The sequence below is a fragment of the Mustela lutreola genome, chromosome 7, assembly GCF_030435805.1.
Source record: "Mustela lutreola isolate mMusLut2 chromosome 7, mMusLut2.pri, whole genome shotgun sequence".
Taxonomy (NCBI): domain Eukaryota; kingdom Metazoa; phylum Chordata; class Mammalia; order Carnivora; family Mustelidae; genus Mustela; species Mustela lutreola.
Genome location: NC_081296.1, coordinates 59522361 through 59538126, shown reverse-complemented (window position 1 = coordinate 59538126; position 15766 = coordinate 59522361). Strand labels below are relative to the sequence as shown.

Sequence of the window (15766 nt, the reverse complement as noted above, 5' to 3'; positions counted from 1 at the left end):
TTTCATGGGTGATCAGAGTTCTTTGGTAGATAATCAGCTCACTTTAGGGGACCGGCTGAAACTGCACCTCCTACTTCTCTGCCATCTTATCTTCCAGTATCTGGAAAGATGCTTTTTTATTATAAAACTGCACCTGTGCCATTCCTCCCATGCAAACTTCTGGTCAAGGCAGGCTTGCTCCTGTTATTAAGTCCCCTTGCTCTGAGGGGTAGCAGGACCGCAGAAATGCAGATATGACTGACAGTGATATAAATCCAAAGGTCTACCCCCTCGCAGATGCCCACCTCACCAAAAAAACTACTGGACCTTGTTCAGCAGTCATGTAACTAAAAGAGCTTTGGAAAAGAGCCAAGGAAGCCACCAAAACTTTCAACAGAGGTGTCTCTGTGTTCATCATGATGGCTGCAGATGCTAAGCCCCTGGAGATCATCCTGCAACTTCTGCTGCTGTATAAGGATAAAAATGGGCCCTAGGTGATTGTGTGCTCCAAGCAGGCCCTGGGGTGGGCCAGCAGGGTTTCTGAGCCTATCATTGTCTGCTCTGTCACCATCAAAGAAGGCTCCCAGCTGAAGCACCAGATCCTGTCCATTTAGCAGTCCACTGAAAGGCTCTTAGTCTCAACCAGTTGCCTCTGCCCCACTCTTCACTGAGTCCTCCCCCTGGCGTTGTGTATCATATTGTCTGTATTTGCATTTAGTTTCTCTAGCTACCTTCTCTTGTCATATCCTAGTACTAAATCTGGGTTTTGCATTTTTGTATTATTTTTCTTTTGTTTTACAGTTTGTTATTCATATATTAATCCCCCACCCCACTCCAATCTTCCATTATACTCTCTCTGCTGTGCTATCCTTCCTTTTTATAAAATGAGCTAATGCTGAGATAGGGTTAAACAAAGTGTTGATACCTTTGAAAGACAACGGAGAGCCAGGACAGAGATCTGGTTCCAACGCTCAGGTGCTAACTTCCTGTTTTATGTAGGACATGATGGATGTAAATACCATTCACTTAGTATCCCTTGTGCCTGAAACACAAAATCATTCCATATGTGTGCTAGGACCAATTTAATGTTAAAACCTGTTTAGCTATTAGGGCCTTCTTAGCCAGAGCAACTCCATATTGCCTAGGTAGCCATAGTGTTGTTTACATCCACAGACTTCATTCTGGGAATAAACGTCCCAGCAGTTCCTGGTATCGCTTCTGGGTATCGATTCCAGGAATAAATGCCCTAACAGTAGAAGCCACATGCCTTGAGGTCTGTGGCTATTCACTATAAAACGAGCCTCTTATGAGGCGGCCCTGACTGGCCAGTCTGGTTTCTGACGCCTGGCATGGAAATAAAGCTTTGCTTAACCTTTGCTTTGTATCAGTCTCACTCCTTTGATCACGGATCCCATCTTCTGGGGGCTCGTCTGGGATCAAGCGATGAGAACTGAGCCAGCATCCTCCGGAGGAAAGATCTCGAGATCCCGTTCTGCGAGATCCTATTCTGTCTATTTGCTGAGCTCCAGGGGTGTGGCCCACCAGGGAGAAACTGGACGCAGAATTGTTCCCCAGGGCTGGAGTGGATGCGGGGATGCCCCATCCCTCCACTGGTAGATCACACAGGTGGTTTGAGTCCCCCTAGGCGGTCAGGGGACCAAGAAAATCCCCACCAGTGGCAGGTTGTGTTTTTGAATTGGGATTATATCTTGCACACACTTAGACTTGATATCTGGTTGAGGAAGGGCCCCTGGGTCTGCAGTTGTCTTTGTCTTGTCTTTTTGTTGTCTGTTGTGTTGTTTGTTGTGTTTAAAGAAATGGGGCAAGCAGGGAGTAAGGGACCTGTGACCCTCCCCATAAGTCTTGTTCTCCAGTTTTTCAAGGATTTTCAAGGTAAAGCCACCCACTCGGGTGATAAGGTTTACCCAGGAAAACTAAAAGCACTCTGCCAGTTGGAGTGGCCCACTTTCTCCACAGGAGGACATTGGAAGGACACTGGAAGGACATTGTGGCCTGGTGATACCTGGTGGAAGAGCCACCATCGTGGCTCAAGTCCCACCTTCCCCCTACTAACAAAATTTAATTAGTCTCTTGGAGACTGTCTTTCTTAGCCACTAGCCCACCTGGGTGGATATTCAGCAGCTCCTTATGGCCCTCGTTAACGTGGAAGAGAGGGATCACATTATGCGAGGGACCCATAAGGTGATAAGTGAGAGACTTGGCCGGGACCTCAATCCCCGGCAAATGGAAGACTACTTCCCAAAGGAACCCCCTGACTGGAATCCAAACTCTGGTGAAGGTAAGGAGAGCCTACGTTTCTACTGCCAGGCTCTGCTGGGAGGCCTCCATGTAGCTGTGAGGAGACCCCTAAATTTATCTAAAATTAGTGTGGTGACTCAAGGTAAGGATGGGTCTCTGGGGGCTTTCCTAGAAAGGCTTATTGAAGCCTATAAAATGTATAGCCTGATTGACCCCGAGGCGCCCAAAAATCAGAGGGTAATAAATCTTGCCTTTGCCAGTCAGTCAGCCCCAGATATAAGGAGGAAACTTCAGAAAATTAAAGGATTTGAAGGGAAGAATCTTACTGAGTTAGTGGAAACAGCAGAAAAGCTGTTTAACAACAGGGATACACAAAAAGATGAAAAAAAGACTAGAAAAATAGTTAAAGTTTTAGCATTACATGAGGCGGGAAGGAGATGGGGGAAAGAGGTCAGTGGAAAAGGAAAAGGCAGGTAGGAGACGCTCGGTGGAAAGAAAATCCTAAGCACAGAGAAAACAGGTGAGAAGACTTAGATTCAGATCAATGTGCTTACTGCAAGGAAAAAGGACACTGGGCCAGAGCGTGCCTTAAAAAGAAGACGGCAGTACTGGCCACCAAAGACTGAAGGGGCCATGGTTTGGAGCCTCTCCCCAAACTTTGGGTTAAAATTGAAGTGGAGGGGGAAATCAATTGATTTTTTCGTGGACACGGGAGCCCAATTTTCATCATACTAAAGCCTATGGGAAAACTATATGGAGAGGAAGATGGGAAGATGGGTACAAGGGGCAAATGGCACAGAAAGACATAAATGGACAACAGAAAGGACTTTAAATTTGGCCTTGGGAGTAGTCAAACATCGATTCTTGGTCCTCCCTAATGCCCCGTATAACCTAATGGGAAGAGATCTCCTCCACAAACTACAGGCTGGCATTCAGTTCTCAGAAGGAGACATGACTGTGACTTTGGGACAACCCACTGTGCAGATGCTTGTGGCAGCAGTAGACGAACACCTCCTTTATGAGCCAGTCTCAAAACCAGAGGGTGCAGGGGAGGGAAGCCTTCTCCAAACCCTACAGATTGAGTTTCTCGAAGTCTGGGCAGAAGGGAAGCCTCCTGGCCTGGCCAAGGGATGGCCTCCAATAGTGGTACAGTTAAAAGTGACGGCTACGGCTGTTCGCGTCTGGCAGTACTCCCTCCCCTGGAAAGCAAAGGAAGAGATCAGGAAACACATTAACCGCCTCCAAGGAGACGGGATCATAGTTCCTTGCAAGTCTCCATGGAACACACCTTTGCTGCCTGTCAAAAAGGCCGAAACTTGGGAGTACCGACCCGTTCAGGACTTGCGGGAAGTTAACAAATGGGTTGAAGATATTCACCTGATGGTGCCTAACCCCTATACCCTACTCTCCCTCCTGGGCCCCAAAAGAACTGTGTATACCATCTTAGATCTCAAGAATGCATTTTTCTGCATACCTTTGGAAAGGGAGTCTCAGCCCCTCTTTGCTTTTCAGTGGTCCGACCCACAGGAAGGGTTCCAGGGCCAGCTCACCTGGACAAGACTTCCCCGAGGATTTAAGAATTCACCCACTATCTTCAACGAGGCCCTACAAGAGGATTTGCATGAGTACAGAACCTCCAACCTGGGAGTCACTCTATTACAGTATGTTGATGACTTGCTAATAGCTGCTGAGGACTATGAGTCATGCTTGCGGGGGATGAGAGCTCTCTTACAGACTCTACAGGAAAAAGGGTATTGGATGACAACAAAGAAAGCACAGCTTTGTCAGAGCCATACTACTTATTTAGGCTTTGATCTCCACGAGGGAGTGCATTCACTGTCTGAGTCCAGGAAACAGGTGATCACCCGATACCCCCGCCCCACCACGTCCCAACAAGTGAGGGAGTTTCTTAGGACAGTGGGCTACTGCACACAGTGGATACCGTGGTTCACAGAGATTGTCTGACCTCTCTACAAACTGACTAAGGGAGGACTCACTATTGCAGAGTGGACAGCTGAGGCAGAGGGAGCACTTTGGGAATTACAAACAGCCTTACTGAGTGTTCCAGCATTGGCCATCCCAGATGTTACTAAGCCCTTCCACTTGTATGTGCATGAAAAGGCAGGGGTGGCCAAAGGAGTTTTGACTTAGACTCTGGGGCCTTGGCAAAGGCCAGTAGCCTATCTTAGCAAGAAACTAGATCCAGTAGCGGCTGGGTTCCCCCCTTGCCTCTGCATAATTGCTGCCATGGCCCTCCTGGTCAAGGATGCAAATAAATTGACTTTGGGTCAAAATCTCATCTTGACCACCACTCATGCTCTCGAGGGCCTCCTCCAGACCCCACCAGAGCAGTGGATGACAAACGCCTGAGTGACGGGGTATCAAGCCCTCCTCCTCAACAAACTGTAAGTGACTTTCTGGCCCCCGGCGGTGCTATATCCAGCCACGTTGCTGCCAGAGGAGCTGGCTGACCACCCACATGACTGCGGGGAGGTCCTGACCCAGATCACAGGAATAAGGCTGGATCTTAGAGACACTCCCCTCCCAGATGCGGAGATGACTCTGTTCACAGACAGGAGTAGCTACATGGCCAATGGAAAGATGTATGCAGGGGCTGCGGTGGTTTCTCCTGAGCAGGAGCTCTGGACGGCGGCCCTGCCACATGGAACCTCAACGCAAAAAGCGGAGCTGATTGCACTCACCAAGACACTGCAGATGGCCAAGGGTAAGACTGCCAACATCTATACGGACAGCAGGAACGCCTTTGCTACTGTGCATATACATGGGGATATTTATAAAGAAAGGGGCCTATTAACAGCAGAAGGAAAAGGAATTAAAAACAGAGAAAAAAATATTGGCTCTCCTTCTGGCTATTTGGGACCTGAAAGAGGTGGTGGTTATGCATTACCCGGGGCACCAAAAGGGGACTGATCTGGTTTCAAAAGGAAACCAATTAGCAGAGCAAGCCACAAAGCAAGCAGCCTGAGAAAGGCACAAGAACTGGTTACATTCCTGTCTCCAGCCCTACCAGAAAAACCAGACTATTCAGAGGAAGATTTATAATATTTACAAAAATGGGCTAAATTAGACTATGAAGGGGATTGGGCTAAGACTAGGACAGGAAAGCTAATTCTTCCTTGAAGACCAGGAAAAAAAATTAGTAAGCCAAATACATCAGGGCACTCATTTAGGGACACTCAAGCTTAAGGAGCTCATGGGCAAGCAGTTCCAGGTTTCTAAATTAGGGCGTATGGCCCAGGATGTGGTTGATGGATGTGCTCAATGTCAGGCGGTAAATGTGGGAGGAACTAGGATGGGAAGAGGAAACATAGAAAGAGGTAGGAAACCAAGAATTTATTGGGAAGTGGATTTTACAGAGACGAAACAGGGAAAGTGTGGACACAAGTATATGTTAGTTTTGTGGATACCTTTTCAGGCTGGGTAGAGGCTTTTTCTGCCAAACATGAGATGGCAGGAGTGGTAGCCAAAAAGCTACTAGAAGAAATAATTCCTAGGTTTAGGTCGCCTCTCGTGATCAGGTCAGACAACGGCCCTGCATTTGTGAGTTGAGTTTCACAGGCAATGGCCAAGGCCGTGGGCACTAATTGGAAACTACACTGTGCCTACCAACCCCAGAGCTCCGGGCAAGTAGAAAGAATGAACTGGACTCTTAAAGAGACCTTGACAAAGTTAATTCTGGAGGCTGGAGGTGGATTGGTGGATCTCCTTCCCTTCGCTCTCCTTAGGGTGTGGTGTACACCCCACTTAAATAAGATCACCCCATTTGAAACAATGTTCGGGAGACCCCCTCCACTCTGACCACAGCTACAAGAGGTTGCCCTAACAGAAATAACTGATCAGCCTGTACTCCATTCACCGCAGGCACTACAGTCTGTCTTAAAAAGAGCCCACACAGGGATATGAGCTGCCTACACTGAGATGGAGACTGAGGTGGAACCACATCCTTACCAACCCAGAGACTTGGTTTGGATATGCTGCCACCAAGTGGGAAACTTGGAGCCTTGTTGGAAGGGACCGTTTACTTTCATACTATGGAGGACCCGAGGGATTCCAACAGCTTACTGCAGGGATAGAACAGACAAAGCGTGTGGTTCCCATCCTATTCCTAGAAAAAGGGGGGTTTTGCATAGCCCTGGGAGAGAAATGCTGCTTCTGAGTAGATGAGCACGAACAACAACTCAGGAACTCCCAGGGATGGTATAAAAGTTTGTTCAACTAGTCTCCATGGATGACTGCCCTAATATCAGCAATTGCAGGCCCCCTGGTTTTACTATTACTAATGCTACTTTTTGTCCCCTGCATTATTAATGCCCTAATGTCATTTGTACAAAAAAAGAATTGGGGCAATAAAAACGTTAGTTCTACAAACTCAATATAACCCCTTACAACAAGAGGACATAGAATGGCTGAAGAGTCAAGGAATTGACTAATCTCCAAAGAAAAGGGGGGAGTGTTAGGGCCGTTTTAATGTTAAAACCTGTTTAACTATTAGGGTCTGCTTAGCCAGAGTGACTCCATATTGCCTAGGTAATCATAGTGTTGTTTACATCCATGGACTTCATTCCGGGAATAAATGCTCCAGCAGTTCCTGGTATCGGTTCTGGGTATCAATTCCAGGAGTAAATGCCCTAACAATAGAAACCACATGTCTTGAGGTCTGCCATTATGCACTATAAAATGAGCCTGTAAGATGGGGGTGCCGTCGCTCTCTTACGAGGCGGCCCTGACCGGTCAATCTGGTTTCTGATGCCTGGCATGGAAATAAAACTTTGCTTAACCTTTGCTTTTTATCAGTCCCGCTCCTTTGATTATTGACCCCATCTATGTGTTTGCTCTCTGGGGGATTACGTATTATTTGGGGAGAAAGCATGTATTCTGTGAGGTTGTTGGGTGTATGTCCAAGTTTCACTTGCCAATATACACCAATTGTCTGCTTTGGTAACATGATGTTATTCTCCCTCTCCCCCAAGTCCCAAACATGCCCCTGAGGGTAGCGCAGCAGCAGCATACCAAAGAGATGTGCTGCAGCATTCCAGAGCCTGCCTGGACAAGTTAGACATGAGGTAGCTGACCTAGATCTTGAAGGAGTCCAGAGCGGCTAGAAAAGAGGATTAGCTGATGCTGGAATGAAGTCTGGACAAGTCATGGAGACCTGACTGGAAGCTATAGAAAAGATGCTGGAATCAAGGAAACATCCTCTCTGGTGGCTGGGGATGTCTCCAGTGGACAACTGGTACCAGCTCTGAGAACCCTTACCCTTGTTGCCTGCCACGATGTAGGTCAGATGTATGTATTCTTTATCACATCAGAAGGGCAGGGCTAGTGTGTCATTCCTGTGAACATCCTAATAAGGAAATGTATTCATGCTCAAAAAAAAAAAAAATTGCACTTGTCATGGTTGGTCCCTCTTTCTATTCCCCTCAATTCCCCTTTACTTTCTACTCTTCGGTAAAATATCTGTGTCAGGTCCCGGGCTCTTGTTTTTTGGGAGGTTTTTGATCACTGCTTCAATCTTGTTACTAGATATTGGTCTATTCAGGTTGTCAATTTCTTCCTGGTTCAATTTTTGGAGTTTATAGCTTTCCAGGAATGCATCCATTTCATCTAGGTTGCTTAGCTTATTGGCATATAACTGTTGATAATAACTTCTGATGATTGTTTCTACTTCCTTGGTGTTCGTTGTGTTCTCTCCATGCTCTTGGATCGGAAGAATAAATATTGTTAAAATGTCTATACTGCCTAGAGCAATCTATACTTTTAGTGCCATTCTGATCAAAATTCAACCGGTATTCTTCAAAGAGCTGGAGCAAACAATCCAAAAATTTGTGTGGAATCAGAAGAGACCCCGAATCGCTAAGGAAATGTTGAAAAACAAAAATAAAACGTGAGGGAGGCATCAGGTTACCTAATTTCAAGCTTTACTAAAAAGCTGTGATCACCAAGACAGCATGGTACTGGCATAAAAACAGACACATAGATCAGAACAGAGTAGAGAGCCCAGATATGGATCCTCAACTCTATGGTCAAATAATCTTCAACAAAACAGGAAAAAATATACAGTGGAAAAAAGACAGTCTCTTCAATAAATGTGCTGGGAAACCTGGACAGCTATATGTAGAAGAATGAAACTTGACCATTCTCTTACACCATACACAAAGATAAACTCCAAAATGTATAAAAGACCTCAATATGAGACAGGAATCCATCAGAATCCTAGAGGAAAACATAGGCAGTAATGTCTTCGATATCAACCACAGCAACTTCTTTCAAGATATGTCTCCAAAGGCTAAGGAAACAAAAGCGAAAATAAACTTTTTGGACTTCATCAAAATCAAAAGCTTCTGCACAGCAAAGGAAACAGTCAACAAAGCAAAGAGGCTACCCATGGAATTGGAGAAGATATTTGCAAATGACAGTATAGACAAAAGGTTGATATCCAGGATCTATAATGAACTCCTCAAACTCAACACACACAAAACAGGCAATCATGTCAAAAAATGGGCAGAAGATATGAACATACACTTCTCTAATGAAGACATACAAATGGCTATCAGACACATGAAAAAATGTTCATCATCACTAGCCCTCAGGGAGATTCAAATCAAAACCACATTAGAGGGGCACCTGGGTGGCTCAATGAGTTAAAGCCTCTGCCTTCGGTTCGGGTCATGATCACGGGGTCCTGGGATCCAGCCCTGCATCGGGCTCTCTGCCTGCCTCTCTGCCTGCTTGGGATCTCTGTCTGTCGAATGAATAAATAATCTTTAAAAAAAACAAAAAAACAAAAACAAACAAACAAACAAACCACATTAGATATCACCTTAAACTAGTTAGAATGGCCAAAATTAGGAAGACAGGAAACAACATGTGCTGGAGGGGATGATGTGGAGAAAGGGGAACCCTCTTACAATGTTGGTGGGAGGCAAGTTGGTGAAGCCGCTTTGGAAAACAGTGTGGAGATTCCTTAAGAAATTAAAATAGAGCTACCCTATGACCCTGCAGTTGTACTACTGGGTATTTACCCCTAAGATACAGATGTGGTGAAAAGAAGGGCCATCTGTACCCAATGTTCATAGCAGCAATGGCCACAGTCACCAAAATGTGGAAATAACCAAGATGCCCTTCAACAGACAAAAGGATAAGGAAGAGGTGGACCATATATACTATGGAGTGTTATGCCTCCATCAGAAAGGCTGAATACCCAGCTTTTGTATCAACATGGATGGGACTGGAGGAGATTATGCTGAGTGAAATAAGTCAAGCAGAGAGAGTCAATTACCATTGGTTTTGCTTATTTGTGGAGCGTAAGAAATACCATGGAGGACATGGGGAGATGGAGAGGAGAAGTGAGTTGGGGGAAATCAGAGGGGGAGACAAACCACGAGAGACTGTGGACTCTGAAAAACAATCTGAGGCTTTTGGAGGGGGGGGGAGGGTAGAGTGTTGGGTGAGCCTGGTGGTGGGTATTATGGGGGGCACGTATTGCATGGAGCACGGGGTGTGGTACATAAACAATGAATTCTAGAACACTGAAAAGAAACTTTTTAATAAAAGCATCTTTCCTATCTGTCTGTTCAGCCACAGGATGTACATTTTTAGGAGAAGAGAAATCCAGAGAGCTTCATTTCTGTGCATAATCTTCCCTCAAGGAAAAACTGTACAAAAGATTCTCCAAAATGGGAAATAATTAGCTACACAGGAGAGTGGTCAAATGTTCTCACAGAGAAGACCAATACTGAGCCCAGTATTAGTTTCTCTTAGGGGAACTAAACCTTTGTGTCACATTGGCTTCCCCATGAGAGAAATTGTGAAAGAGAAATTGCGTGGTAATAAAACAGAGGAGAAGAGGAATGGTTTGTAGGCAGTATGTTGGTTTGTGTAAAAATATCTCTATATTGGTTACATGATCTTTGGGATGAAATCCTTAGAAGCACTGAGATAGGGAAAGAGGGTGGGAAAACATATCCTGAGTGTACAGACATACCTTTGCTCATGTACCATACTTGAAGAAATAGATGTAAACCCCCCGATATGTAGAGATAATTCTTTTTTTTTTAAGATTTTGTCTATTTTTTTAATTTATATTTTTCTTTTGAATTTTTTATTTTTTATAAATTCTTTTTTTAAAAAGATTTTATTAATTTATTTGAGAGAGAGACAGTGAGAGAGAGCACGAGAGAGGAGAAGGTTAGAGGGGGAAGCAGACTCCTCGTGGAGCTGGGAGCCCAATGGGGGCCTCGATCCTGGGACTCCAGGATCATGACCTGAGCTGAAGGCAGTTGCTTAACCAACTGAACCACCCAGGTTGCCTGTAGAGATGATTCTTAAGACTGACAGGGGGAGAATGTATTGATCATTTTCCTCTTACCTGTCATAGCCTATGTTAACTTGTATATATTTACCTGTGGTCCCAAACTTTGGAGTGTTGAGGATGAAGTTCTTCTTGAATGTTTTTGACCCTTATATTTCCTGACTTGACTGGATACAAGTAAAATTTGTATGTAATTAGATCAAGTTCTTAAGACATCAAGGGAAGGAGATAAAAACAAAAGAGGAAAATGTAGGGAGTTAGAGTTATTTCTAAGAGGAACATGTTTACCTGAAGGAGATACTCATTCAAAGGAACTATGATAAGGCTTTGAAACAAGCATAGTGTATCTCTGTAAAAGTAAGTCTTTATTGATTTTTGATGTGGAAGTATAAAGAATAAGATCTCCAGGCTATCATGGGGCTCCAAAGTGTGAAGGATCTATCTTTGTTTAGAACTGTATTTATTTAGACCTGCATTTTATTTTCTCAGGTCAGAAACAAGGAAGAACCTTAATTCTCTAGTTATGGAATGATAGTCTCAAATTAATTTTCAAAAAGCACTGAAATTACAAAATGTACAAACAAGAATACAAACTGAGGACTCCTGTGGGCTGATAAAAAATAAATAGCTAAGCATGGTCAGTTGCATGAATCATAATATATATCAGACAAGGTAAAGCAATTTATTTGCCTAGAAGAAGCACAGCTACTCTAAGATAAGAGGAAAATTTCTCCTGTTGTTTCCCAACCTTCCAAAAGCTCTTCTGCAACACAGTGCCCTATAATATCATTCTGTCATGTCAGTGTGCTCCTGTTCCAATGTACCAGTGTTCTAAGTCAGACACTGGATACCAGGCAGAACAACAGATTAAGATGAATGAGCAGCATCTAGGTAAAAATAAAGTCCTGAGGAGCTGGTCAGGTAGACACAGAGCAAGCTGTGATTTGAGAGCCATCCTCTAAGGAATGGATCTTGGGTTTGCTTGGCAGCAGAAAAGGCTGCTGGGTCAAGAGGAGCAGGCGTTGCTAATGTAGAGTTTATGAGACTTAGAAGTATTAGAGAGGGTGGAGACCACTAATTTATTGGTTGATGCAGCTGAGATTGGCCCAGGCTTTGAATTGGCTTAAGTCTACGAAAGGTACTCATTAGTAGATTTCACTGTAGAGCATTCAGGCCACATAGGCAGAGAAAATTAATTGAGAAAAGGAAAAAGAAAAGGACAGAAGTACTGTAATCCTATGACCTTTGACTGAATGTACAAAGAAAGCCCAAACAGTATTCAAGAAACTATTCACGTTATTTGTTTTTACTCTTTGTTGGTCTTACTCATTTATTTAATGATAAGCATTTATTGAGCATTTTCTGTAGAGTTCTTACTCATTAACATGAATAAACAGTGTTATAGCACTGCTATATATAGCAGTGACTATGATGGACCCAGCCCCTTCCTCATGTGGAACTTAAACTATAATGAGGAAGATCTACATTGAATAAGAAATTATTATAATTCATTATTATTAATTATTATTATTAATTATTATTATTGATGTTACGAAAGTGGCATTAGGGAGTGGTATAATATATACAATGGAAGGAGTTCTTCTGGACCCAGGATCTTGGAAGTGTTTCTTGATAAAAGAATGTTGAAACAGAGTTTGAAGAATGAATAGATATTAATAGGCAAAATATGAAGGACAGATGTTTGAGACAGAATGATTAGCCAGAGCAAAGCCTCAAGATAAGAGAGAATGAAGTTTTTTGTTTTTTTTTTTAAGATTTTACCTATTTATTTTATTTTAGAGAGAGAGACAGAGGGATAGAACCTCAAGCAGACTCAGTCCTGAGCACGGGGCCTGATGCAGTACTCAGCTCTGTGTTCAGTCTTATGAACATGAGATCATGACTTGAGCTGAAACTAAGACTCCAAAGCTTAAGGGACTGAGCCACTTGGTGCCCAGAGAAAATAAAGTTTTAGGCAAGCAAAAGAAAAGAAAATTTCCTCTGGAGTTGTCCTCTGAGCCGGGAGAGGAGGATAAGGGCCAGGCCTTGGATCGCCTGATAAATCTTGAAAAGGAGCTTGTACTTTAATTTAAGAGTGTTGGTAAGTATGTGAGGGGTCTTAAGGAGAACAAACATGTACTTATATTTACACTTTAAAAAATCTCTCATTCTGTATGTAGATAATGGGAATAAAGGCAAATCAGCTTTGAAGAGAGAAGACACATAGTGACTCATACTCAGTTTGAAAAATGACATGTGAAGACTCGGACAAGAATGGTGACATTTAGAAGAAAGCAAAGGACATATTTAGGAGGTGTTTAGAGGTTGGAATTAACATGATTTGCTGATTTATTGAATAGTGGGGATTGCAGATGGAGGAGTCCATTATTACTCCTAGATTTTGCACTGAGAGACTGGGTTAATATTGGTGCCAATTACTGTGACTAAGGACCTGACAGAAGAATGGGTTTGAGGATAAGATAATTAGTTTAGTTTCAGATCTGCTGAGTGGGAGATGCCCTTGAAGCATCAAGCCAGCAGGCAGTTAGATTTATGAAGTAGGAACACAAGAAATAATAGCCTGGCTTAAGAATAAAAGCCAATAATAAAATTAGCTGAGATGGTAATTAAAGCCAAGAGAACGGGTGTCCCCTAGGGAAAGAATATGGAGTGAGAAAAGACCAAAGTTGCAATTCTGAGGAACACTGAGTTTGGTGGTGGAGCAGAGGAGAGAACCCGGCAAACTGTTACTGGGAAGGAATTCCCCAAGAGTAGGAGGGAAAAGTGGGAGACTGTACCATCTCAGAGGCCCAGTGGATTGTTTGTAAGAGGGAGTGGTTAGCAATGATCAAGTAAAGAACTTCCCATCCAGATGAATACCAAAACATTAAAAGAAGTATTAATGATTAATTTACATGGAGTAAGCAGAGATGTTATTGAAAAGGTTTCTGGAGAAACACTGGACAAAAAATATAGGCATTATTTTCCTTAATTGAGTAGATTTTATTTACAGAGAAGTATAAACAAATAAATGAAAACACGTGTACTTTAATAAAGCACTTATTCCAAATGTAGATGTGCTCAGTCAAATTGAATATGCCTTACCACTTTTGGCTTTTCATTTATCTAAGATACATATACTTTTGGGAAGCATTTTGTCAGATCAGCAAACCATATTCAAAGAAGCCAGAATCTCTAAACATACATCTTAGGGTGATTATTCTTCAGTGAAACAGCTATTAGTTTTAAATTTTAGTTAATACAATTTTTAAATATTTTATTTATTTGAGAGACAGCACAATCTGGGGGCAGTTGCAAGGGAGAAGGAAAAGCAGGCTCTCTGCTGACGGGGAGTCCCACATGGGGCTCAGTCTCAGGACCCTGAGATCATGACTCGAGCCAAAGGCAGATGTTTAACAGACAAAACTGCCGAGGTGCCCTGAAACAGCAATTACTTTTATGGATTTTTTTTTCTTGATAATAAACTAGGATAATTGAATATTTGAAAATCTTCATCTTTAGAATAGTAGAAAGTGAGACAAAATTTCAGAAATCTGTGGTTTGTATTTATTTGAAGTATTCACAGTGTAAAGAGTTATCCTTCTCTATTTAAAGCCAATCAAGTCTAAACAACTAAAACAACATGCTTAATCTAAGTAATAAATAGTTGATTTTGTTTCTTATTCTCAGTTAAACTCAAACTAAAATAAAAACTAAAAAGTAGAATTGATTTTGATCGACTCAAAGTTACATTTTATCAATTAAATCCATGTTACCATGAGATATATTTATCACTTGTTTGACATATGTCTTCGTAATTGAGAGTAAATACAATTAGCAAGTCACAGAAAATGGTATTTGAATGTTAAGTTTACTCCTATAAATCAGCTCAGTTTTCTTTCTCACCTTTCTTCTCAATGTAACTAGGTGATGTCAATTTATTCTCTGTCATTAGCAAAATAAAGTCATCTCTGACTCAATAATCAATTTCTACAGGGGGACTTTTGTTTAACTATCATAACAATAGTAGTTCTTACCATTGTAGTGATGACAATCACATGACTTGCAGTGCTCTTGGTGAGCCTGAAGCATGTGGTCTCTAGATCTGCTCCAAATCATTGTGAGATCCCATGAGGACCCACAATCCGTTTGCCTAGTCTTCTCATGGCCACTCTCATGTCTTTGTTTCTTAATGTATAGATGGCAGGATTCAAGAGGGGAGTGATAGCAAAATCAACAATGAACAAGTACTTATCCAGTGATGTGGTGGGGAAAGGCCACACGTAGAGAAACATGCATGGTGTAAAAAACAAAATCACTACAGTGATGTGAGCTGACAGTGTGACAAATGCTTTGAACAAGTCCCCTGAACAACGTTTCCAGACAGTGACCAAAATGAAGATATAGGAAATAATTAAAGAGAAGAAGGTAGCCATGGATATAAACCCACTGTTAGCAATGACTACAAACTCTAGCTTGTAAGTGTCTACACAAGCAAGTTTCATGACCCGAGGGAAATCACAGTAAAAACTATCTACTTCATTAGGGCCACAGAAGGGCAAGTTTATGACAAATACAAACTGAGATACGGCATGGATTATCCCCACTATCCAGGCAGTCACTACGAAGGAAACACACGTTTTGGGGCTCATGATGGTCAAGTAGTGGAGAGGCTTACAGATTGCAGTGTACCGGTCATATGCCATGGCTATGAGCAGCACCATCTCACCTCCACCCATGACATGAATAAAAAATATCTGTATTATGCATTTTGGAAAGGAAATGATTTTGCAGTTAGTGAAAAGATTAGTGATTATTTTGGGCACTGTGGTAGAGGACAGACCTAGATCAAGGAGAGAGAGGTTGGCTAACAGGAAGTACATGGGAGTGTGTAAATGAGAGTCAATAATTACCAGGAACACAATGAAGAGGTTTCCCAGGATAACTCCCATGTAGAACACAGAGAAGAACCAAAAGAGAAAAAGGTTCATCACCCATGAATTTGAAAGTCCAATCAATACAAATTCAGATACTACAGAGACATTTGTTGTATCCATTGGCTCAATCAGTAGAGAAGAAGCTGAAGTATTCTAAAGGTAGAAAATAAGGCAGAATTGAGAAATATGGGAACTGAACATTGATATGTTGTTTGCCCATCAATGATTTTGTGGAAAATACGTGGCAAGTGTCTAATTG

The 15766-nt window shown here is 42.6% G+C and overlaps 1 protein-coding gene and 1 pseudogene across 1 annotated transcript; one reads left to right on the top strand and one right to left on the bottom strand.

The window, feature by feature from the left end:
* The first annotated feature begins 233 nt into the window (after positions 1-233).
* On the top strand, positions 234-650 carry LOC131837157 (NHP2-like protein 1; annotated as a pseudogene).
* A 14035-nt stretch (positions 651-14685) lies between these two features.
* LOC131837156 (olfactory receptor 4F6-like) lies at positions 14686-15627 on the bottom strand. Its single transcript, XM_059183405.1, has one exon. The coding sequence runs from the start codon at positions 15625-15627 to the stop codon at positions 14686-14688; it is 942 nt and encodes a 313-aa protein (XP_059039388.1).
* Between the last annotated feature and the right edge of the window lie 139 nt (positions 15628-15766).

Bases quoted from the DNA above. Each gene is read 5' to 3' on its own strand.
- LOC131837156 (XM_059183405.1), bottom strand. From the start codon at position 15,627: ATGGATACAACAAATGTCTCTGTAGTATCTGAATTTGTATTGATTGGA.